This window comes from Anabrus simplex, chromosome 7 (assembly GCF_040414725.1).
Source record: "Anabrus simplex isolate iqAnaSimp1 chromosome 7, ASM4041472v1, whole genome shotgun sequence".
Lineage (NCBI taxonomy): Eukaryota > Metazoa > Arthropoda > Insecta > Orthoptera > Tettigoniidae > Anabrus > Anabrus simplex.
The window spans coordinates 7,909,544-7,936,412 of NC_090271.1; the positions used below are offsets into that span (position 1 = coordinate 7,909,544).

At 39.6% G+C, this 26,869-nt stretch overlaps 1 protein-coding gene across 7 annotated transcripts in view; it reads left to right on the plus strand.

The window, feature by feature from the left end:
- The window catches only part of Tfb4 (transcription factor B4), a 245,087-nt gene that overhangs the window by 26,910 nt on the left and 191,308 nt on the right, over positions 1-26,869 (plus strand). For all 7 annotated transcript variants that reach the window (XM_068228558.1, XM_067151038.2, XM_067151037.2 and 4 more), the window contains one exon: positions 15,093-15,314. In XM_068228558.1, coding sequence (XP_068084659.1) covers positions 15,093-15,314 — 222 coding nt within the window. The remainder of the gene's footprint in view (positions 1-15,092; positions 15,315-26,869) is intronic.

Below are 26,869 nucleotides of genomic sequence, written 5' to 3' on the forward strand. Positions count from 1 at the left end.
ATATTTACACAACCTTTGATTGTCTTCTATTAATTTGCACTCTTGCACTTGTTCCTTACCTAGTTGTGCGTATGTTTGCTTCTCTTTGTCTAAGATTACATACTCTTTTTCTTCCTGTAGGTATACAAAATGGTTGGGGTTGTTCTTTATTTTTGTAGGGAAGGGAATACATCTATACAGGGAATATTTAATTCAGTTTGTCAATGGAAGCTTTAAAATATATACCAAGGAATCTTTTGTTGAAATTTGATATGTGAGATACCCATAACTTTCTCTTATCTCTATTGGCAGGTCATAACCTTTGGGAAATTCCCCTTGTACCTTCTTGTAAGCCTTTAAGATATCATCAGGACTAAGAATGCGTACTTGTACTAGTCCTAACCGAGCATTTATAATACTATCTAAAATTATCTGATAGTGTTCATGCAGCTGAAGTAACACACCTTGCAATTCAATCAGGTGTTTATTTAACATTATCTGTAATTCTGAATTTCGGAAGGCCTCTGAAATTTGCAAAGTTCCATTCTGTACGTATGTCTTTAGCTGCTCAAAATTTTCGCTCAGTTTCAATTCGTTAGCTGTGACATCATATAGCGTGCTGTTAACCGACTGAAGAGTAGATCTCACTACTACTAATTGTTCCTTGGTTGACTTTATAAGGGATAATTGTTCCTGTTCTAGCTCATTAATTTTACCTTGGTAAAACTTTGCGTCCTCGTCATCAAGGGTTCCAAATAATGTTTTAGCTATGGTTCCTACTACGTTAATTAATCCCCTTTTACTTCGTTTACTGTCTAACGTCCTTCGCTTAGAAATTTTCTCTATTATATCCTTTAATCCCTGTATGCGTGCTAACTGGAGTTCTACTAGCCTTACGTCGTGCTGACATGATAAGTGCATTTCTCTTTCAATATCAATACAAGGAGTCTGGGTCCTTTGTAAATTCTTATGGGCTAAATCGTACATCTCGGACAATTTATTTAACTGAACGTACGTAACTAGTGTCCATTCGGTGTTGCACAGCCTTACTTCTCCCTTATCTTCAAAGTACACTCTGGGTGAGTTGTCGTAGGGAGTTATTTGTAGATCTAACGGCTCGCAGGTGGCTACCAGCGTTATCAGCACCAACAAGGTCACTGTCCTGGACATTGTGCCTGCAAATGAATACGGTCTCTCTTATCTTCTGACAGAGTAACTTCGCGCTGTCTTACGCCTAATCTCGTCTTACATTTAAGTTAGATAATCACAACACTAAAGTGTTAACACAACAAGTTATCACTATTCATTTCCGAATTACATTCGAGTAACTCTACGGGGATTATTGTTTATACTGACCACACGCTCGCTTGCGGAACCGTGGGTCTCGGGTTCGATTCCATCCCATGAGTATGGTATTCAACTCATTTTTCATCTCACGGCAATCTTCGGTATCATGAGTCCTAAGTTCGCAAGAACCTTTTCCAATATGCTATTGGATGCAGATTATGGTTCTTCTTACCTGGCTTATCCATAAGTGCTCAGGTAACTACCCGCCTTACGGGGTCTTCTCAAGGGGTGACTCCCGGCCAAAGGGTAGCTCACCTTCTGCCTTCAACATCCTCTGATAGGAGACATAGCGTTGCCGGCCCAGGGTAACGGCTATGTAATTTGAAGGTCAGAATTTTACCTTGAGGGTAACGTCTTATGGGACATACATTCCCCAGTTATTCGCTGTGTGCAGAGTGGCACAGAGTAACCGTGCGTGGAGCTTGATCTAAGGGTGTAAGATTTTGCACCCAGGAATGATTGGATACTTCCAATGTTTTATGCAGAGTGGCATATGATGCCTTGGTATGGATTCATTATAATTCATGCCCCTAGTATGACTTTCCTGTCTAACAACAACAAGACCTGGTTGTAGTTCACAACCTCTCTTTGGGTGGATTTCTGCGCTTGCAGATATCACACCTCCTTGAGTAGCCACCGGCTCAGTGGTGACATACCCCAGGTGGAATCCGTCCCAAGGGATTCACACCTCCCATAGGGCGCCTGCACTTGTGCTAAAGACTGCATGCAAGGCCGCTCCCTATGAGGATCCATTTGTCGCCTCCTACGACAAGCTGGATCGGCTGTGGTGCTATTCTGGTATACAGGACTACTTATGTTGATCCCCGGCACCACACGGTGTTTTTCCGTGTGCCTTACTACAGGACTCATTCTATTCCTTCCTTCGTGAGAGAAACACTGTGTATGTGACCGTATTGTTTAATTTCTTAATACCGATTTGTGACTCTGTGATTGTACCTATTCACAGTTTCCTACCTTTCATATTAGTGAATTGTATGCAGCCTTTTCTCTATCATGCCCGTTCAATAAATTACTATGTTGCGTATTAGCAATGTTCCTATTAACTCTGAACTAAATTGTAAGCCTTCTGCTTTCACTACATGAGTGAGCCTTGTGCTCAGCTCAAGACCTCGTGGGTCAAGTTTGGCGAGGGTTAACATCTAGACTCACAGCCTCGCCACTGTGGTCTTTCTGACGGGTACTGAGGATCGTGCACTGTTTGATGTCCCGTACCAAATATCCTTGGCTCTGCAATTTCTAGGTTAAATTTCTAACATTGGTATCCCTAATTTGGCACGTGACTTGACAGGGTATTTCATACTAACCTTATCAGCAGTCATCGAAAGTTCACAATGCCGTTGAGGTAAAGGGAGTGTGTTTACCGCGGCCGAAATCAGAACCAAATACAACTATTTATGCCCGCTTCTAATCAATATAGAGCTTCAATCTATTTTTATGGACAGTGGTCCGTTTTCCTCGCTTATTCAGCTCCAGTGTGCAGTTCACACCATTTACCCTTATGACCTTATAGGGGCCTTGATATGGTGGCGATAATTTTGATTTGCTACGCCCTCGTCTTAGAGCATCATTACGGAGCAATACTAGGTCTCCTTCCTTAAAGGAAACTTCGTTCTGTGATTCATCGTACCTACACTTCTCTTGCTCTTTACTCTTAATTAGAGTTTTCCTGGCTATTTCGTGACTCTCCTGGAGTTGTTGTGTTAATTCTTCTACCACATTCTGATATTCATTGTAAGTTGGCTCAGGTTTTCTCTGTAGTACGCCTGGAATATTGGCCTTTCTTCCGAATATCAATTCAAATGGTGTATAACCAGTGCTAGTATGTTTGGTATGTTTGGTAGTATTATACACAAACATAGCCATTGGGAGATGCTTATCCCAGTCATTCTGAGAGCTACACACATAATGTCTCAGAAATTCACCTAGCACTCTATGCGACCTTTCTAGGCTTCCGTTTGATTGTGGGCGGAAAGCGGCTGTGTGTACCTTCTTAATTCGTAAGGTTCGACACAGTTTCTTAAACATGTCCGCCATGAAATTCGCACCTTGATCGGTTAAGATCGTTCCTGGTATTCCAAAGATACTGATTACACTATTTATTAGTGTTCTAGCTACTGTTTCTGTGGTCTGATCTGGCATTGCACTCACGACCAGGTACTTCGATAACTGGTCCTGACAGGTGAGTATATATCGATTTCCGGCCTCTGTTAGGTCTAGAGGGCCTACGATATCTAATGAGACCTTATCAAACACTGTCGCTGGAGTGTCCGTTATTACCATTGGGGCTCTCACTTCTGGCCCGGTAATCTTATTCTTTTGACAAGAAGGACATGAACGAATATAGTTTTCTATGTCCTTATGCATCCCATTCCACTGGATGTGGTCTTTCACCCTAGCATACGTCCTGGTAATGCCTTGGTGACCTCCGACCAGCGAAGCATGCGCTTCTTCAATTATGTCCCGTTTTTCCTGCTCTGTTAGCTCAGACTTCGAATTACTTGTAGCAGGCGTTCCTACCTCATTCTCAGGCTCTGTCACCTCTACCGAAGCGTCCTCGGATTCAGAGCTGAGTCTGCCTGTCTGCTCACTTTCCCCGTTTGACCTCATGCTGGGAGTCGACGTCCTGTCATTACTTCGTTCCCCATTGCCTGCCATGTCTGGCTCTTGGCCTTCAGAGCTAACTATTCTCACTTCCTGTTCAGAGGTAGCAGGAATTCTACTCAGAGCATCTGCGTTGCAATTACGCTTGCCCTCCTTGTACACAATATTGAAATCGTATTCGGCTAACTTAAGCCTAAATTTCAGTAGCCTAGAAGATGGGTCTCGTACACTGAAAACCCACTTTAACGGTTTATGGTTGGTCACAACTGTGAAAGGACATCCAAACAAATAAGGACGGAAATATTTCACACCGAATACAATGGCCAACGCTTCTCTTTCCGTGGTACTGTAGTTTCTTTCTGCCTTATTTAGTGTCCTACTGGCATAAGCCACCGGTAAATCCTTGCCTAGCGGACCCTGAGACAGTATAGCACCTAGCGCTTCCCCACTTGCGTCTGTGGTTAAAATGAATGGCTTCTCAAAGTCTGGGTACTGCAAGACTGGTTTTTCAATAAGTTTCTGCTTCAGTACCTGGAATGCATGTTCCTGCTGTTCTGTCCACACATACGGCACGTCCTTCTTTAGGAGCTCGTACAGTGGTTTCGCTATCTTACTATAATTAGGTATGAACCTGCGGTAATAACCTGACAACCCTAAAAATCCCTTCAACTGTTTCGTGGTAGTGGGTTGTGGAAAATCCCTCACTGCTTGGGTTTTCCTCTCATCGGGTTGGACTCCGTCTTTCGTAATGACGTGACCTAAGAATGTGACTTCAGTTTGTAAGAACTCGCACTTGTCCGGTCCTAATTTTAAGTTGGCTTCTCTTAGCCGTTCCAATACGTCTCGTAGCTTCTGGTTATGGTCATCTATCGAGCTACCATACACGATGACGTCATCTAAATAACAGAGGCATTTTATGCCTTCTAGGCCTGTTAATACGGTTTTCATTAACCGCGTGAACGTCGCGGGACTGTCCCTGAGCCCCATGGGCATTCTTAAGTACTCGTAATGCCTCCCTAGTGCAGAGAATGCGGTCTTTTCTCTGTCTTCTGGCTTCAACATGACCTGATGATAGCCATGCGCCAAATCCATGGTGGAAAAGTATCGAGCCTTTCCTAAAGCATCTAGTATTTCCGTAATTAACGGAAGTGAGTACGCTGTACCGATAGTAACCCGGTTGAGTTCACGAAAATCAACTACCAGGCAGTACTTTTGCTTCCCAGAAGCGTCCATTTTCTTGGGGATTAAAAGTATGGGCGAGGACCATGGAGAAGTAGAAGGAGCTATAATTTGATCATTTAGCATTTTGTCGATTTGTCTACCTATCTCCTCTTTCTGGGCTTCGGGCAATCTATATTGCCGTAAATGTATGGGAGGTTGATCCGTGGGTGTCGGAATGGCATGTTGCAGCACATCCGTGTGCGTCAACTTATCACCTTCCAAGTAAAACACATCTTGGTAGGCGGTACAGATCGCACATATTTCTTCGCGATCTTTAGGTGCTAAGTGGTCTAAACGCAACTGCTCTCGCAATCTTTGAGCCCTAGACTTGGTGACAGGAGACCTGATCTCCACTTGTTCACCACTGACATTATTATTATTATTATTACTACTGCCATTCCTTGAGTGCTCTTGCGTTCCGCTGTTTGTTTTAGATAAGGCGGCTCGCTCGACCTTATTTACTACAGTGGGTGAATCAGTTGTCTCCTTCCCTACAGCATGAAGCTCTACCACTGGACTTAATAATCTCCAAGCCTTATCAGTAGTGTTCAACATACTGACAATAGCCGTGTAATCTTCCGACTTGGTCAAGCACTCTGCTAAGTAAACGCCCGGTCTTACTTCTTGCTTTTCAACAAGGCCTTCAGCATTATTCTTATCTACTTCGATAGCCACTATCTTTTCGGTTCGGGGTTCCAAAGTGACCCATACGGCTTCTCGTGCACCAAAGGGATATTTCTTTCCTGCTATTAGCGCATACCCATCCTGGTAATTTAATATACTATTATGCAGGATATCCTTCCCAATGATCCCATCTTGCTTCAGATTGAAATCATTGTCTACCAGGTGGAATTCTAGGATTTTTCCTCCTATCGGGATTCGAACTTCCCCCTTCGTGAATACTACGTCTCCACTGATGCCTCTCAGCTGGAGGATCTCCTTTCGATTCACGAAAACGTCCTTAGGTGCACACTTTTCCTTAATGAGAGATACATCACTACCTGTATCTATTAAAAATCTAGTAGGGATCTTCTGACCGGCTAAATCTATTAAGACTGAGCCTTCTGTCTTAGATAATTCTGTTGCGGCGGGACTTGATACTTTCGGGGTTGTCACAGCAGTCCCTTGCTCGTGACCCCTTGTTAGTTTAACGTGTCCCGGGTATTGAACCAACAGTCTTTGCTATCGTGAGACCATCGCTTACATATTTTACACCGTGTCTTATTAAGACTATTCGGCTTGTCTTGGGTGTTTTGTGTTACACCAGCCTGAGTTACTACCCTCCGACCCTTTCCTTGAAGGCTAACTTGTGCCTCTTGGCTTTGCTTGCCCCTTCCTTGAGGGCTGACTTGAGCCTTTCGGTTTTGCTTGGTGGTACATTGCCACCGTAAATGGCCTTGCCTCCCACAGGCATAACACCGCTTACGTGTGCGTCCACGGTCCTTATTTCGTCGTGGGCACTCGGGCCTCTTATGGCCCACTTCATTGCACTTATAGCATCATATGACGGGCTCAGATGGCCCCTTACGATTTCCTGCTCCCTGCGCATGCTGGGATTGTACCTTGATTGGTACTTTCGTGGACCTGACTATCCTTACTTCCCCGGTAGTAGGTTTCTCTTGGTCTTTTAATTTCCTTCTACATTCTCGCTCCTTGTGGCCTAACTTTTTGCAGTACGTGCACTTAGGAGCCGTTGTGTCAAACTTGGTTCTTGGCCGTTCGCACTCTTTTGCGATATGACCTTCTTGCTTACAGTTGAAGCAAGTCACCAGTACGTTTCGGGATTTGCCTTGCCTATTTCATGTTGTCTGACGTCGCCCTAAATTGCCCTTAAAACTGCCCTTGGCAGGCACTACCTGCCAACTTTCCTTACGAGGGGTTCTAACCGGTTGTGGCTTGTACAGGGCTTCACGCTCTTCCTGAGAGAGCAGTAATGCCTCTTCCTGCCTGGCTGTACTTACAGCCTCTTTGAACGTTCTAGGATCTCTGTCTTGCACCTTGTGCTGGATCCTCCTATTTCGGAGCCCTTGAGTGAAACCGGCTATTGCTATTTTAACTATAATTCGGCGCTGATATTCGCGGCCTTCTATCAGTTCTTCCTCTAAGATCGCGTTTCTGAACATGACTACTATTTCTTTGACCTCGTGAGCCCATTCCGCCACGGAATCCTTAGTCCCTTGCTTGGACTGAAATAGTTTGCATAAATATAGTTCAAACGTACCTTGTTTGCCATAGTATTCCCATAACGCGTTCTTTGCGTTCCTCCAATTTATAATATCCCCCCGTGATAGTAACTTCTCGCGAGCTGGACCCGTTATCTTCGTTAGGATGTATTTAAAGAATAATCCTTTCTCATTAGGTCTTACCATGCAATGTGCAGCTTCTACATTTGCAATAAATTCGCGGAGGCGTTCTGGCTTACTGCCGTCAAATTCATGACCGATTAACTTATGGCCTTCTGATGCCGATATAAACAATCGTTCCTCTGCATGCACACTACCCGTATCCGAACCTGCGTCACTGACATTATCTACCAGGTTACCCGTTACATTTGACTCTGCCATTATAGAAGAGAAAATTATAAGCACTCACCCTTAAGGTTGATCGGTGCTGAAGGTGGGCTGGATCCTCGGTCTCTGGATGCTGTCTGCTACCGCGCACTGGGCTGGCTCAGTAGGCTGCTGTCAAGCTGCTGGCACCTCTCACTGGAATGGGAACTCTGCTGGGCCGTTACTTCTTTCTTGAGCTAAGCCTCTTCTGCGGGGCTTAAAATAAATAGTCTCCTTCTCTGCTGAGGTTGTCTGCTTCCCACCTCACAGCTGCACACCAAAAATTTTTGTCTTCTGTCGTGACAGACAGGATTTGAGCTTATAGGTGAGCTCTTAGGAAAAGTCAGATTGGTTGGAGGGTTGTTTGGATCGTTCCCGAGCGGTTGGAACGTATAGGTTGGGAAGTTTCAACTAAGGTGCAGATCAGGAGGAAGACGACGATGTGGATTCCCACGAAGTTAATATATTCTGATACTGAAGGTTGACTACAATAAGTACACTATGTACAATTAAAATAAAGACTTAATGTTAGTAAGTCTTGAGCGAGAAGTCTGTCTACTAGCCGTCCGTTGAAGTATATAATACTTATTATTATTATTACTGATTGCGTAATCGTCCTTCCGACCGGCAGGGATTCTACTGGCAACTGGTCCGCGAAGTGAATGGTAGAATGTCATAGAAAGAAAGAGATCCACCTTATCAATACAAAATTTAATATTGTTATTTAAAACAGGACCGGTTTCGACTTATTACAAGTCATCTTCAGCTGTCATTTACATTCACATTAGAATACATGTTCAAACAGGTGTATCTTACAAATAAACATGTCGTGTTTGATAGACATTAGATAGTATGTCTAGAAGTGAAATTCTGCTTCTTATATCTAAGTTTAAAGGATCAAAAATATTAAAAAGATATCTATCTTTAACACATTAAAAAATTACAACACATGATAAAATTTGTTGTTTACACCTGACCTTGAATATAGCATTACCGTTCAAGTTTAACTAATAATAGTTCTTAAAAGGACTTTTATATTGCATTGTTTTTAGTCGACTAAATATGCTTAAATGTAGCCGCATGTGCTTATACAGATACTTCTTATTAGGCTTAGACTTCGTCAAAATGAGTAATGTGAATTCAAAGCTGAAATTACAATAACAAAGTGAAGTGCGTTTGAATTAATATTGAATGACCTCTTCAAATATATACTGGGTAAAATACATTAAAATCAACATAAAACAATGGTACATTTCAATATAAGTTAAAAAGTAAGAGGCAGTCCTGCAAATTTGTAAAACTTCATATGAAGTACTGTTCTTCATGTGTACATGCCAAGTTCAAATGGGGCACTATTGGCCACTATTTGCTTAAAGTCCAATCACTATAAATTTATATTGTCTGGTTGAATATACAGATTGAAGATGAATGTGCTGCTGGGGTTATGAAAGCTGTTGTTCCCCTCACGCGAACAGATACCAATACCACAAGTTCACGATATAGTACACGCCAAGCTGCCAAGCGATACACTTCCCAATCATCTCACGACAGTAAGTAATCTCTACAATACACACACAGACACACACAAGTTTAACACTTTAACATTCTAATGCGCTTCTAACTGATTTCATTTACTTTTTACAGATAGTTAGCAAGTATCATAGACCGAAAAAGAACCACCTACAACAACAGCTTTCATAACCCCAGCAGCACATTCATCTTCAATCTGTATATTCAACCAGACAATATAAATTTATAGTGATTGGACTTTAAGCAAATAGTGGCCAATAGTGCCCCATTTGAACTTGGCATGTACACATGAAGAACAGTACTTCATATGAAGTTTTACAAATTTGCAGGACTGCCTCTTACTTTTTAACTTATATTGAAATGTACCATTGTTTTATGTTGATTTTAATGTATTTTACCCAGTATATATTTGAAGAGGTCATTCAATATTAATTCAAACGCACTTCACTTTGTTATTGTAATTTCAGCTTTGAATTCACATTACTCATTTTGACGAAGTCTAAGCCTAATAAGAAGTATCTGTATAAGCACATGCGGCTACATTTAAGCATATTTAGTCGACTAAAAACAATGCAATATAAAAGTCCTTTTAAGAACTATTATTAGTTAAACTTGAACGGTAATGCTATATTCAAGGTCAGGTGTAAACAACAAATTTTATCATGTGTTGTAATTTTTTAATGTGTTAAAGATAGATATCTTTTTAATATTTTTGATCCTTTAAACTTAGATATAAGAAGCAGAATTTCACTTCTAGACATACTATCTAATGTCTATCAAACACGACATGTTTATTTGTAAGATACACCTGTTTGAACATGTATTCTAATGTGAATGTAAATGACAGCTGAAGATGACTTGTAATAAGTCGAAACCGGTCCTGTTTTAAATAACAATATTAAATTTTGTATTGATAAGGTGGATCTCTTTCTTTCTATGACATACTATAGATATCAATACGGAACATCATGAAATTTATTAATCAAGTGAATGGTAGAAGCCCCGAATAATGACTTCCTTGCCCTTATATAGCCTCCGGGGCCACGCCCCATGTTCTCGAAGCTTGTGGTAACCGGCGTACATGACTGCCTAACTTTCCATAATTCTGGCCAATCAGAGGCCTGTATCCAAGAGACCCTTCTAGTATATTCTTACTGCGTCTACGCTGCTGAACCATGCCCTGTCAACATGAGTCACATCCTGTATGACAAACTTCTCTGTTACTCAAGATTTCTTAACATGCAGGAAACATGATTTCCACTCTTACTGACTATTCAATTCCATGAATATAATTATTTTACATCTTTTAATTATTATCAGGTACGCCTAATAGGTATGCTTATACCTGACTCCTATCCTCTTATGACAGGCTAATTCCTAATACATCAGGTACAGCTATTCCTCCTACGTTCCCTGGGTTCGATCCTCGGAGGGAATAGCAGCCCTGGGTTCAAGTCCCTGGGAGGACACGACACAAGTTTCTGCTCCGTAAGTTGTTATGGGTACGTAATACATCTTGTACATAGTATCCTTTGCTTCCGTTGGCACATCTTTGTCCCATAAAATGTTTCTTACACTATAATAGAAACAACTTCCAGCTTGAATCCTTTTACTAATCTCAGCATCCAGTCGAGCATTCTCCATTAATTCACTCCCCAGGTATTTAAACGTTTCCACTACTTCCAGGGGCTTGTCTGCAAGTCTAATCTGACCTTTCCCTTCTTTCTCCCCTCTAGTCATAACAAGAGTTTTACTCTTTTCTACACTTATTTTCAATCCACATTCTTCGATCTTCCCATTCACCACATCCAACTGTTCTTGAACCTTCCCGTCGTCTTCTCCCCAAATCACAATATCATCTGCAAATAACATCATGTTCATTTCTCTTCCTCCATATGCTGCTTTTGCTGTTCTCATGATGTCATCCATTACTATTGTAAACAAGATTGGTGATAGAACACTTCCCTATCTCAGCCCACTAGTTATTTTGAACCAACTTGTCCTGCCAACTTTTGTTTGCACGCAACTACAACATTCCTTATACAATGCCATGATCATTTTTATTAATCCCTGTCCAATTCCTTTTTGCACCAGACTGTCCCAAACTTTAGTCCTGGGGACACTGTCATATGCCTTTTCAATGTCAATGAATGTCATCACCATATCATTCCCGTACTCCCAATGCTTTTCCATTAGTTGTCTCATAATGAAAATAATATTTTTGTAGCATGTGAAAATATCTATCCCCCATAATTCTGTGTATCCATATTAGTTAAAATAGTTGTTGTTTATTTTTAAATTTGAAATTTTTTAAATTTTGGAAAGAAAAAAGTAATTTTGTGAAAAAAAAAATTATTTCAGGAACTATTTCATATCTTTCCAAATGCATGCACAGAATTATTAGTCTGTGTAATGAGTACATAGTGTAAAAAAATTTGTAAAGTTGTAGTAATTTTTAGTGGTACATAGTTGGTAGTATTTTTTAAGAAAGACTATTTTTTTAGTAATTTTTTCCCCTACTGATCGAAACGGTGATTCCCGGTGGATTGTCGGAATGTCATCAATGCTTTGATCCGTGCAAAATCTCTTGTCAGTTTTGGATGGCAGAAAGTGTGCATTTGGGGAGGTGATCGACAGGAGTGAAGATGAGATTCCACTTATGTGATTTAGTTCATTCATATTTATTTCGCTGCAGCTCTTGTTCTTAAATCTCTTCAGAAGAAAATATGAAATAACTATGAATATGAATAAAATTGAATGAACTAAAGTAGCAATCACGTAGGTAATAATGACATACAGGCACTGCTGCTATTGCTGTTCACGTGTCAACTTCACTCCCGTCTAATTTATTAGACTCTTTTTGAATTCTGAATTCTGTGAATAATATACACACCCAAATTTTTCACCTTTATTTTTCATCAGTTAGTGCTTTAATTATGCGAGAAAATATGGTATACTGTTCTTGATAACGTGTGGCTCATTTACTGTTAAGGCAACACTCCGGAGATAAAGATATTTTTACCTAATGCACGGATTTTCACCAAACTTTGTGGGAATGCCACCTACATAAAAGTAGAGATATCACAGACATTTCTTTCATATACAATTAATAATTTTTCCAAATTACATGTCTTTTTTTTTTTTTTTGAAATTTTTAATTTCATTTTTTCATGAAATTTAATTAACATGTTAATGTAAATTCATAATTGGGTAGATAACACTTCTTTTAAAAGCACTACTATAGATTTTTCTGTACATAATTTATATAAAGAGATATTTCGTACTAAAGTTTGTGTGATTTTTTAGTTCTAAAAAATTTGGACTTAAAAATCCCCACTCGAAAAAATTCTGCAAACAGAAATACCATATGCAGGCTTCTTTAATCTAGCTGTGATACATATACCATACACATTTTGTTACATTTGGCAGAATATTATGGGAGAAAAATGGGATTTAAATGTAAAATTACAATTGGCAAACAAAGCATTATTACAGTGATAAATTGTTTGAATTCAGCGGAATAACTTCGTGACAAGGAAATAGAAACTCAGTCCTTTCAGTTTCAGTCATTAAAAAAATTTCACCAAAATGGTCAAAATATCGATTTTTATCTCCGGAGTGTCGCCTTAACTTCTGTATCCTTCCCTCTTCTAGCCTCTTCTCAGTTTACTTCTCTCAGCTTTTCTACTCTTATTTCCTTAAAGATTTCATCTCACTGACATGGATTTCATGGATATCATTATCAAGCAATAAAATGTTGTGTCCAGTTCACTTCCCAAGTAGGCCTACTTAAAGCTTTCTCTTTCTCTAGTCAACACACACTCCTCCCCACGCCACAAACTCCCTTTCAATTTCATCCATTACCATTATGAGCAACAACTTCTCATCTCAACTCGTCGCCTAGCTGAGTATGACTTTGCCTCCATTTACTTGTGGAGGCTCCTATCCAAACTCTCTTGATGATCTCTTGCTCTCTTCAAACGTTTACAAGCCCTAGGCAGTCTTTCATTTTCATACTTTGTGGCTACGCCCTTTCTTTGGACAATTTTTCCTATGATTAGTGTTAAGAAGAAATAGTTCCTCACTTGTAGTTCCTCTTAAAACAATAATCACACCTGTCTTAGACTCGTTGTGTTTTGAAACAGTACTATTACAACAATTGTGTATTGCCTGAATATACTTGATCTTTAGATTTTAAGATCTTTTCTGCTTCATTATTTTCCATACTGTTGTTCTTGGGTCACAATATCATCTTCTTCTTCTGCCTGCCTGGTGGCAGGGTCTGCTGTGTGGATTTGTTGTCTCCATTTAATTCGGTCTCAGGCCATTTCTGGATGTAGTCTTACAGCTTTCGGGTCGTTATGCACTGTATCAGTCCATCGCTATCTTTGTCGTCCCTTGGGCCTCTTTTGTAGCGACTTCCATTTTATATGCTGACTTTGCCAATGTACTGTCTTCTGCATGCAACACATTCCTAAACCAGCACAGTTGGTTTTCCTGCATTTTCTTCTGGATCGGAAAACGCCAAAACGTTTCCTAACATTGTCATGTGAAATATGATCCAGTCTAGTGTTGCCAGGAGTCCACCTAAGCATCTTCGTCTCGATGACGCTTAGTCGACGTTCTACCTCCTTTGTAGCTGGCCAACACTCAGTGCCGTAGAGAGCGATAGGGCAGATAACAGTCCGGTAGATCTTATATTTCAGATGTTCCTTCATCCAACGGTCGCAGGTGACGCCCGTTGTCATTCGCCACTTCAGCCAGGCTACGTGCATCCTTGTGTTGACCTAGTCAATAAGTCGGCCATCGTCAGAGATTGTGGAGCCAAGATATTTAAATTTCTCTACTCATGGTAGATCTTCACCGTCAGCGTGGACAGTTCCAACTTCTCGAGGATCTAATATCATGTATTCTGTCTTTTTGTTGAGGCGCAGGTCGCATTGCACTAGTCAGTTGTTCCACTCTTCCGTTTGGCACTGGAGATCAAGCTTATTCTCAGCAGCCAGCATGACATCATCAGCATAGAGAAATGTCCATGGTATTGGCTTGTGCAGGTCTGATGTAACAGTGCCCATCACAAGAATGAACAGCAGTGGTGATAAGGCAGAGCCCTAATGGACTGCTACGGTGATGCGGAAATCATCGGACGTTCCTGCGGCAGCTTGGTTCTACATAGAGCATCTATACGCACTTAACAAGGTGCTCTGGATTGCTATGTTCTCGTAGCGCTAACCAGATTAGGTCTTGTGGCACCTGATCAGAGGCCTACTCAAGATCCAGAAAAGCGAGATGAAGCGTCTTATTCTTTTCACGGAGTTTCGCAACTAACAGCCGTGCAGCGTGGATTGCATCTGTTGTGCCAGAATTTTTCACAAATCCAGTTTGGTTCATTGTAAGTTTGGCTATCTCGTGAATACATTCAAAGACTTTCATCGCGTGGCTCAGAAGTCTGATTGGGCGATAATGAGAACAATGGACAGGACATCCTTTCTTCTTGAAAATTGGTACAGTAATGCTCCGTTGCCAGTCTGATGGTATTTAACCTTCTTTGATGATCTGGTTGAAAAGCTGTGTGAGCCACAATCATATGCCTTCTCTTAATCAAGGAATGTCCTCACTACTTCCATTCCACATTCCCATTGCTCTCCTATCATTGGTCTCATACTGAAGTCCATCTTCCATTTCTAAATCTATACACAACCCCTTCTAATGGCCTGTCGTCCTTTACTCTCATTATCTTTTTATAGTATCCTTCGACCTGTTCTGTTTATGATATAGATTTTGATTCCCCTAGGGAATCTGAAATATTTGTCCTGTTCTGTTTATGTGAATTGAATTTTTCAGAGACTTCTTGTACCCTTCACCTGGTGTTGGACACCTCAGTGCAGCTTTAAGGCAGTATGATGGGCAGTATGAACTTTTCACTCATGTTGAGAAAACAATTCGGCAGAATATGCAGAAACAAGTTTCACAGGAAGTCGAGACTTATAAATCTGGTAATGTCGAAGCTTTGGGTGATTCGCTGATAGCTGGAGCCTTGTGCATGGCACTGTGCTATATTCGTAGGTAAGTAGTTCACAAGTTAGTCTTGGGTCATTTGCTGACAGCTGCAGCTGGGTGCATGGCACTGTCCTTCTTTGACAAATGAGTACATCACTACACTGACATGCGATAGTGATACAGTAGTGTGTAGGCTCTCCTTTAGCTGAGCCAAGTGCAACAACTCGTCAAGTGGAGGAAACACCTATGGTGAGATTCTGACCGTGTTGTTTAGATAGCTACCCACAGCTTCATGCTATTTGTAGGTCCAGGGTTTTGAGTGTGAACGACCTCACCATCACATCCTATAAATGTTCGATAGGGTTCATATCAGGTGACCGAGGTCACTACAGCAGTCATTGAAACACTCCTGAATGCTCCTTGAAGTACCGTATTTCACGGCATAATCGTCGCACTTTTTATACCAAAATTTTCGAAAAAAATTGTAGGGTGCGACCATTATACGATGAATATTTAATACCAGTATTTGTATTACTCAAAAAAAGTATTTATAACTAAATTGTATTTGATACAAATTTAAGATCCACGTAATACTCGCGTTTCTACATCAAAATAATTAAAATAGTCTAAAATAAAATTCATAATTTTTTGCAACAATTCGGCGAACGTTTTTCCAACCTGAAAATAAAAATGAACGTATTAAGTTAATTTGTCATTAATTTGAGTATTAAAGTTAAAATATTACACTTGCAAAAAATTATCGCTTTGTTGTGAAATGCGGACTTACCGGTACGCAATTTATTCCAAATCTTCGGTGTCGCTATCGCAGGTTTCGCTATCTGATGCGCCGTCCTCGCCTCTGTTAATACCAGTATCAGATTCTTCGTCTCCCTGCCACACTGCGTCATCTTCGGAACCGTCTAGTGCATTCGAAATCCCAGTCCTTTTGAAGCTCTTGGAGACTAGTTCAGGTGGTATAAGATCCCAACTCTTCTTCACCCACGAGCATAACAAGTCCAAGGGTGGACGCCTGATATTTCCGGCGGGCGTCAATTGTTGGTCGCCGCTCATCATCCACTCGTTGTAAAATCGACGTAAGTGGTCTTTAAAGGGTTTATTAACACATACGTCTAGTGGCAGCAAAGCAAAATTTACAATCTTGTCCGTGTAATCAGCAGGCAACTTTTGGCTTAGTGTTGTTGTCCTTCGCACTGACAGATTGTGTCGTCGCATGAACCTCTTAATCCACCCACGAATCGCCTTAAACTGAGTTACCGGTATGTTGTGTTTGCGCGCTAGAGTTTTGGACAGTACGTTTACTTCACTGTAAATTGCATTGTATAACTGGATTTGTAACTAGATGATAGTTGGTTTGAAATATTGAACTTGTACCAAGATATTATCGAAGAACCTCTAGGTTATGTGTACCACAGAGCATATAGTTCGTAAGTTGCAAGTTGGTGGATTTTGTTCGGAATGTATTTGTAAAATCCTTTTGTAAATAATATTTTTCAAATCTAAGGATCACGGTTGATTTATTTCGGAATCTGCAATCTAAGCCATGTCCATGCCCTCGGTAGGTCCTAGCTGTTTCCACTTTCCTGGTTTATTGTCCACTAATTGGCCCTACTGATATTTACGTATGTTTTGGTCGGCAGAGATCCGCGTAATTTCAGCCAATGTTTCTCTGAGTGTGTAGTGGTTTCTGATATTGTGTAGTTGCTCTTCCCTTCCCCCCTTTACTGTTTTAGTGCTTTGTTTTGTGTAACCACTGTAGTAGCGGTTACAGCTGTAGAATTTCAGTCGACTTGCAGCAAGTGTCTTCTTTACCAACACTAACCCACTGCCAAATGTATTACTTACGACAATTGTCTTGTTTTAATCTGGGTTTGCACATGGCTGACAACAATCAGGGATTTATGTTTGTTTGGCATGAGGGTTTGAGTGGCCGGGGAGGCAATGAAATCGCCAGTTGCATATTCAGAGGCGTTAAAAGTAACATAACAAACAAGAAAAAACTGATCGTTTGGATTGACAACTGTGGGGGCCAAAATAAAAAGAACATGCTATTGTTTCTTTGGATATATTTGGTTTCTAACAACTATGTTGATGATGAGTTTCAACATAAGTATGTTGTCCCAGGCCATTCCTACTTAAGCTGCGATCGTGACTTTGGCCTCGTAGAAAAAAGAGAAAGAGTTGAGAAATGTGAGGTTCCCTTGGATGTTGTCAGACTTCTCTGTACAGCTTGCACAAAAAAACCATTTATAACAAGTGTGATGGATGAAGAAGATTTTTATGACTTCAGCGCAGCAGCTAAAAGTTGCCTTAATTCAACAACTTTAGAAATTTCTAAGGTTGTTTTAGTCAAAGTCACCAAGAAAAATCCAGGAACCATATACAACAACAACAAAAAAAAAAAAACAGTGATTTTGAACTTTGGGCAAAAACAAACGTGTTTAAAAAAGGGGTTACGAATGAGACTGTAAAAAGCTTTGAACTGCCACGGTTGGGAATGACATCAAGATTGAAGCCTGAGAACAAGGAAGATCTCAAAAAGATGATTCCTTACCTAAAGGAAGAAAACAAACCTTTTTACACTGAACTAACACAGTAGCCATGGTTTGAAGAACACTGTTTACGTATTAAAACTTTTAATATTTGTATAACAATTATTATAGTCTAAAGACAAGTACTGTACATTACATTGTTTTCAAATTACTAATTTTTTCTACAACAAAGTTTTCAAGAACACTACTTTTTACTTAGGGCCAACTATTATTATGACTTTAGTAGTTAGGTTTTTTATGAATAAAATTCACTTCCAATAAGTAACCAGGGGAACCTGACCCCTACAGAGCGCGTCCCCAGGTGGCGGATAGGGGGCCCCTACAGTATGTAGGGCTGGTTGAAATAACCATTACAACCCGCGGACCAACAGGTAGCCCAATTCCTGGGGGTTTTAAAATACTGGGACACCCTCTCTCCAGGGGTCATAAATATGGAGGGCCCTTGCCCTGGGTTAAGGGTGAAGACCTCAACGGCATCTACGGCGGAGAAGATGGACTTCGGTACGGCGGAGATGGCGGAAGAGGCAACCCATCCTTCTGGGGTGTACAGATGGAACCTGCTGCCTTGTAGGACGAGGAAGGCATCTTCAAAGGCTAAGGGAGTAAACCCTGAAAGAAAATCCTCTTATGCGTTAGGCCTAGCAAGTCAGCAGGAGAGTATTGAGTACAGTTGCTTTCAATAAGAAAAAGAGCCTCGGAAAGAATATTATAGACCGGACTCACATGTCCTCTCAGACAATTGTAAAGTATGATGACCGTAAGGCTGATGATATACAATGTTCTGAAAGGAAACCCCAAATAAAAAAGAGACCCAAATACCGAATTGGAACTATGAACATTCCATCATTAACTGGAAAGCTAGAAGAACTCATAGACATGATGGATAGAAGAAGAATATCAATATTGGGATTAAGTGAGACCAAATGGAAAGGGATTGGAAGTAAGATACTTCGTGGAGGTTGTAAATTATACTGGAGTGGACAGGAGAAGGTAGCGAAAAATGGTGTTGGATTCTTAATTAACGAAAGGACTGATGCTACAGCTGAAGTTATCTGCAAAAGTGATAGAATCATTAAAATGTTCATGAAACTGGAGAACACTAAGTACACCATCATACAAGTGTATGCCCCACAGACAGGCTGCAGTGAGGAAGACAAAGAGAAATTTCGGCAAGACCTGGAAGATACAGTTAATGAGGAAAATGTTATTATTATTGGAGATCTAAATGCGCAAGTTGGGGTAGACAGACTTGGGTACGAGAACATCATTGGTCCACATGGATTTGGACAAAGGAACCCAGAAGGAGAACAACTATTAGATCTGTGCAGAAGAAATGATCTTATAATCAAAAATACATTCTTCAAAAAAAGAGACAATCACAGAATAACAAGGTACAGTTGGGATGGCCAGTATAGAAATTTGATTGACTACGTAATTACAAATAAAGATGGTGGCAGGTACATCACAGATGTAAAGGTCATCCCTAGTGAAAGCATGGACAGTGACACCAGATTGTTGGTAGTAGACTTCAAACATAAGGCAAAAGAAACGCAGAAACTTATTACGAAAAAAACAAGGGTTAAAACTTGGAAGTTGCAAGAAGTCCAAATAAAGGAAGAATACAAACTAAGGATTCAACAGAGTTTGCCGAAGTGTGAAGTAACCAGCGTTAATGAAGAATGGAAGGCCTTCAAAGACACCTTTGTGGGAGAAGCCAAAAACCTATGTGGAGTTACAAGTTCTATCAAAAGAAAAAAGGAGACACCATGGTGGAATGATAGAGTGAAAACAGCGGTGAAAGAAAGAAACCAAATAAAGGCGGCACTGGACAAGGAGAAACAAAAACAGGGACAAGAACGAAATGAACAAGACAATACAATACAAAGACTTCAAGGAGTATACAGGAACAAGAAACTTGCTGTAAAGAACATTGTAAGGGAAGAAAAAGAGAAGAAATGGAATGAGTTTGCAGACAAACTGGAAGAGGACAGTAGAGGAAATATGAAATTGCTATACAGAGTAGTGAAAAACAAGCGAAGGGATCAAGAGACCATAAAAGCAATAGAACGTGATGATGGAACTCTGGCACAAGAAGAGGGAGAAATTAAACAAGAACTCAAGATCTATTTCGAAAAGCTGCTGAATGGAGATACAGAAAACATAACAACGGATAGAGGAGAGCCAAGTCGAGGAACCACAACTGAACCACCAATTACATGGCTTGAGGTTGAAAATGCGCTCAAGAGCATGAAGAAAGGAAAGGCAGTGGTCGTAGATGATCTAAGTGCAGATATGCTGAAAGCAGCAGGAGTTCCAGGAATCCAATGGCTCTATAGACTGCTCAACAAGATATGGGAGGAAAATACTATTCCTGAGGACTGGAAGATGGGCATCATTGTACCTCTGTTCAAGAAAGGAAGCCGACGAAAATGTACTAATTACCGTGGTATCACACTACTGTCTCATGTCCTGAAAATATTGGAAAAAATAATAGAGACCAGAATCAGAGATATTGTTGAACCAATTTTGGAAGAAGAGCAGTATGGTTTCAGACCAGGAAGGTCAACTACAGACCTTATATTTGCAATTAGGATGCTAATGGAAAAATACTGGGAGAAGAACAAGCCTTTATTTCTAATATTTTTGGACATTGAGAAAGCATACGATAGTGTACCAAGGGAAAGAATTTGGCAATGCATGAAAGAACTTCAAGTGCGAGACAGCCTCATAGACAAAGTGAAAATGTTGTATAGTGGGAACAGAAGCTGTATTCAAGTAGGATGTGGTTTGTCGGACTGGTTTGAAACAAAGAGAGGAGTGCAGCAGGGCAGCTCATTGTCACCACTTCTATTTATTATTATAATGGATGTAGTAATGAAATCTATTGAAAGGAAAGAACATGGAGACATCGAAGCCTTCACATTTGCAGATGATGTTGCGATCTGGAGTGACTCAGAAGAGGAATTGGGAGAGAGAATGCAAAGCTGGAATGAGGAGTTTAAGAAATATGGTTTAAACATCAGCAAGACCAAAACGGTGGTGATGAAAGTGTATGGGGAAGGAACAGAACCAATAGTCATGTTAAATGAAGCTCAACTGGACAGCGTTCCAGTTTTCAAATACTTGGGTAGCGTTATATCAAATGACAACCTAGCAAAACATGAGGTGAACAATCGAATCAATAAGGCAACACAGTTTTACCACCAGGTAAGATACCTGCTGTGGGATGAGCAAATACCCATGAAAACAAAAATGACATTGTACAAGTCCTATTATACACCAGTTCTTACATACAGTCTCGAAACCACAACACTGACCAATAGAGATAATTCCAAACTTCAGGCAGCTGAAATGTAATTCCTACGCACTATGATCCAGAAAACCAGGAAAGACAAGATTAGGAATGAGAAAATTAGAGAAGAAGTAGGAATAGACAATTCTCTCCTAAATAAGATTCAGATATCAAGACTGAAGTGGTTTGGTCACATGAAGAGGATGCCAGTAAACAGAACTGCAAGGAAGGAATTTGACAGAAAGGTAGAAGGAAGACGACCCGTGGGAAGGCCACGAAGGAAATGGATAGATTTAGTTAAGAGCGATGTACTGCTGAGAGGTCATGATTGGGACAAGTTGGTGGAGGAAGAATGGTACAAGGACAGGATGAGATGGAGGAGGCTCATATACCACACCCGGGAAACTGGAGATGGTTTAGGATGATGATGATGATGATGATGATGATGATGATGATGATGATGATGATTTATCAAAATGTTATCAATACCCCTTGTTTGCTAACTCTGCTCTTATAAATTTTGCCTTTCATTATTGTGATACTTTAATGGCACTTAGCCTTGTTTTAATGGAACAGGGGTTGGCACATACCTCATTTCATAAAATGTTCAGACAAAAGAGGTAATTAGAAGAATAATATTCCTTAGGTAACATTAAGTTTTCATGAGTGTTTATAATGTAAGTGCTTCTGACCTTTTTACACCTTTTTGGAAGAAAAAATTAAAAACTGAAAATGACAATGTTTTTTCTGTTTATCTCAGAACTTACATTTTGGCACTTAGCCCAGTTTTTATATTCGGTCGACAATTCACTTCACCTTGTAATGACCAGCACACACAGTCTCTACCCTCGCTTTTGAGATGTTGGGTCACACCTGATACAGGTCTGGACTGTTCCAAGACATGGCAGTACGGTGGCGCAACCTTTAAATACTAGTATCCCATGACTTGCGGCATGTTGGTATGTTAACAGTGTTGTGCTCTGCTTCATTCACAGGTGATGTAGTTAAATAGCAAGTTCTCTATAACTGACTGCACATGTACAAATACACATCTATTTCTGAACCACGTAAATGCTTCAATTACATTTACTATGGAGGGGGAGTTGTACTGATGCCTTTCTTTCTTGGATGTTGTGGTAAGAAATAAACCGGACAGCTCCTTAAAGCATACTGTCTATCGTAAACACACGCACACAAATCACTATATCGATGCAAATTCTCACCATCATCCAGCACAAAAGCATGACACTCACCATGAAGGCACACACATTTGTGAGCTATCAAATGTCCATGGAGGATTATGGATGGTAAGAGAAGCAGAGGAGGAGGCCACAGAGCTAGTTACAAATAGATGATTGTGGTGATGTTTAGTACATTCTTGTTTCTTAATCCGTTTACCCTCCAGGGTTGGTTTTCCCCTCAGATGCAGCGAGGGATCCCATCAGCTAATAATAAATGAACATTAATATATCAGAAATACAAAATAGATATTATTAAAATTGGAAAGACACATTAAAATATTGATATATGGTTACGACATTTAAAATAAGATCTTCAAAATTTTGTTAAAATTGTAAGTCATATGATAGATAAAACATTAAAAATTGTCCATTTTACTCTTGTTGATATTCTTGGAAAATACCAGTTTTGCTTTATAAAATCTTAAATGATCAATTGTTGTAAATAGCACACTTGATTTGTATCTCTTGATTGTTAAAACTTTTAATATGCATTCCTTAGATAGTATAATATATTGAATGCTTCAGAATTTAAAGTCAGCTTGGGGTCGTAGTGGCAAAGTTCTTTGTGGTAATGGATATAATTTTATTACTTATTATTGGCCCCGATGTGCGGAGAAGGACTCGCACACTTACCTCGGTAGAATTTTAACAAAATTTCGAAGATCTTATTTTAAATGTAGTAACCATATATCGATATTTTAATGTGTCTTTCCAATTTTAATAATATCTATTTTGTATTTCTGATATATTAATGTTAATTTATTATTAGCTGATGATGTCCCTTAGGGGATGAAACATGTACTAAATATAATAAATTATATATTGTATTGAATAGGCAGACCACTTAGTTATAATATTTAAGTTTATCTTGAATATTCACTAATCAGTAGAACACTAGTCATTCAAAATACTCCGTTATGACTAGTTTGAGATAACACTGAAATAGTTCAATTTTCGCATTAATATTATTAATGCCCTGTGGGGTCTAAACTGAAATTTTATAATATTCGCTTTTTTTACGCAGTATTTCCCGCCCGGCTACTCATTCTAGCCACCCAGCTGACGAAAATTTCTGGAGAGAATACTGCACTGAAAGTCATGTAATGGTTGCAAACGATGTACAGGTTCATTGAGCTCTGCACCTCAAAGGGACGACTAAACAAGAAGTAGTGAAGGGAACTCCATACCTCCATACCACAGATCGAACAGGGAAGCACCATCACTAAAATTGCTCACAGTTTAGGAAAAATTGTCCCCCCTATTACACCCTAGGGTGTACAAAATTCCCTCTACTTGGCCAAACGTGCCGGTCTATTGAAATATCAGTCTCAACCAGCCAGACAAGTCAGCAATAGCTGAGCACGCCCTATCGTCGTGTTCCACAATGTTTGAGCTCTTACCCACACTAGACACTACAGGAAGCTGTGGAAATACGTAAAAATCCTAACAGTTTGAACAGGGGCAGTGGCTATCATGGCCAGCCATGTCCTTTCACTGTCATTATTTTGTTTCGATATTTTCCAAATTCGTACTCTGGTTCATTCCGGACTACGTGGTAAGTATTATTATTTATAAATTTCATTTTCCGTATTGACAGATTCAAAGTATAGATAAGAAATGTGTTTTTCCACCATTCAATACACAATTTATTTTAATAGATTAAACTAGTACCGGTTTCGGCTCTTTAACGGCCATCATCAGCTAGTACATGATTTGTTTTAGCCATTAGACAATTCACAAGTTGTTATTGTATTAGGCATCCGGATGTCTAATGGGGGATGGAAATGTATACAATAGCATATAATTAAAATATCAGTAGTCAGGGTAAAAAGTTACAAATTAGAACATGAGTATATAAAACATATTAAAACACACAGGCCACAATATATAACATTTAAAAAGTTTCAACACATTAAAATGGTACGTATAGGTAGACACTTGTTAAAATTTTCAATTCATGCTACATAGATTCCATTCTTCTGTCCTCTGTGCAGTTCCTTTGCTTCTAAGTTATGTTGATTTTAGCTGCGTAAGGTAATCTTCGAGAACATTCTGAAACTGGTGTACGTCTTATTGATATGGGCCTTTGTCGTGAAGAAATTTTGTTGTGTTATATATCCCAACTTGTGATATACTATGGCAAGTTTCAATATAGCAAACAGCAGGTCTCGAGCTTGTATTTAGAAGTAGTTGGTGGCAACACCTCTCTCGTCTACGTTTGTTGTTGTAGTCTGTAAAGATAAGGTGATATAAGTATGCTGGTAGTGTGTGTATGAAGGAATGCCTAATGTGTGTATGGAAAGAGTACTTACTATAGTTGTTGTGGAAGTCTTGTGCCGATGTGTTTGAAGGTTTGTTGTGTTCTACTGCGAGTGCGTCTGGGGCTCATATTAGCTGTGGAGGGGAATGTAGGTGGAGGGGAAGAAGGAGTGGCCGTTGGAGAAGTAGGGGCGGGGTCAGGCTTGTGATTCGTTGGTTTGTTAGAGCGTGTGTTTACTATTTTGAGGTAATCATTCTTTAATGTCGGAATGGCTTTGTCAAAAATGATGCTGGTTTTTTCAGTAATATCATTAATGTTATGATTGGGGTTCGCGTATTGGTCTAAAGAAATGTAGAAATCTTCGGTTATGTTGAGCAGGGGGCCCTTGGAGTTTATATTTAGTATCGTCATGTCGTTATTGATGTTTGTGAAACTATGCTTGGATTCTTCTATTGATGAGAAATGGTTATGTTTTACTGCATTTATATGTTCATTGTAGCGGATGGTGAAGTTTCTGCCTGTACGTCCTATGTAACTTATGTCACAGTTGTTACATTTGATACGGTAGACACCTGATTGGTTGTATTTATTGTTATTATTGACTGTTTTAGTGTTATGTATAATGTTGGTACTGTTGTGTGTGGTTTTGAATGCTGTTTTTATGTTGTGCTTCTTGAAAATATTAGTTATAGTATATATGTGGGTGTTGTTAAAGGTAAATAGGGCGTAGTCTTTTTTGGGTTTGGCTGTTTTTGCTAATTTAGTTTTAGGTTGTGATTTTATTTTGTGAATGATTTTGTTGACCATTTCTTTGCTGTATCCGTTATGTTTAGCTATGTCGTGGATTAACTTCAATTCATTGTTTTGGTCTTCTGTTGTCATTGGGATGTTAAAGGCTCTATAAATCATACTATAATAGGCTGCTCTTTTTTGTGTATTGGGATGAATGGAGTCATTTTTCATGGTATTTGAGGTGTGTGTGGGTTTCCTGTAGATCTTGTAAGATAAGTGGTTAAGAAAGAAGTAAGTATAAATAACCACCTAATCGATACTTTATTAATGCCTCAGGCAAAATTGAATAAAATTAAAACTTACAGGACATGTTTCGACCACTTAGTGGTCCTCTTCAACTTTATAAATAAAGAAATGAAAAGAAAAACATTGACAATAAGCACAAATAAAAGTTCTTTGGAGACTCCTTTGATAAAAATGGAGGTCGTCAGAATAGGTCATCTTGCCTTTCGTTCTTGTTTGGAAAAGATGTTTATTCTGCGCTGTCTAGAGAGTCTGTCTTGGAGCGCGACCTGGTGAAGTAACGATGTGATACAGTTTGACAGTTCATGGAAAGCTCTGGAGAGAAGGGAAGTAGAGTTTCATCGTCAACTAAAATAACATGTGAGGGAGGAGGGAGATTGGGCTGTGCTTCTGCGACATCGCAAGAACGTAAGGCAAGATGACCTATTCTGACGACCTCCATTTTTATCAAAGGAGTCTCCAAAGAACTTTTATTTGTGCTTATTGTCAATGTTTTTCTTTTCAGTTCTTTATTTATACAGCTGAAGGACCACTAAGTGGTCGAAACATGTCCTGTAAGTTTTAATTTTATTCAATTTTGCCTGAGGCATTAATAAAGTATCGATTAGGTGGTTATTTATACTTACTTCTTGATTAAACATCGATACGGTCATGAAATGGACAACTTGTAATAAAATAAGTGGTTGTCGTGTCTGGTTATTGTTAAGTCTAGGTAATTTAGTGTACGGTTATTTTCGGTTTCTTTGGTGAATTTAATTTGGGGATCTAGAGTGTTAAGCTTGTCTAGTATAGTTTGTACGTCAGTGGATCTATTATCTAAAACTACGAAGACATCGTCAACAAATCTGCACCAAAAATGTATATTATCTATTTCTTTGATTGACGTGTGTTCTAAGTTATCTATATATATTTCTGCTAATATTCCGGAGGCAGGAGACCCCATAGGTAGGCCCTGTTGCTGATAAATGGTATCGTGAAATCTGAAATAGTTATTGTTTATGGCGAATTCAAGTAAGTTTATGAATTCGTTTATTTCTAAGGTGCTCAAGTTGCTATTGTTTTTTAGGTTAGATTCTATTATTTTGATTGTTTGTTTAACAGGAATGTTAGGGTACATATTTATTATGTCAAATGAAGCAAGGGTATGGTGTTGTTCGATCTTTAGCTCTTTGGTTCTGTTGCAGAAATCTATTGAGTTTAGTATTGTTTTGTTTGCTAAAAAT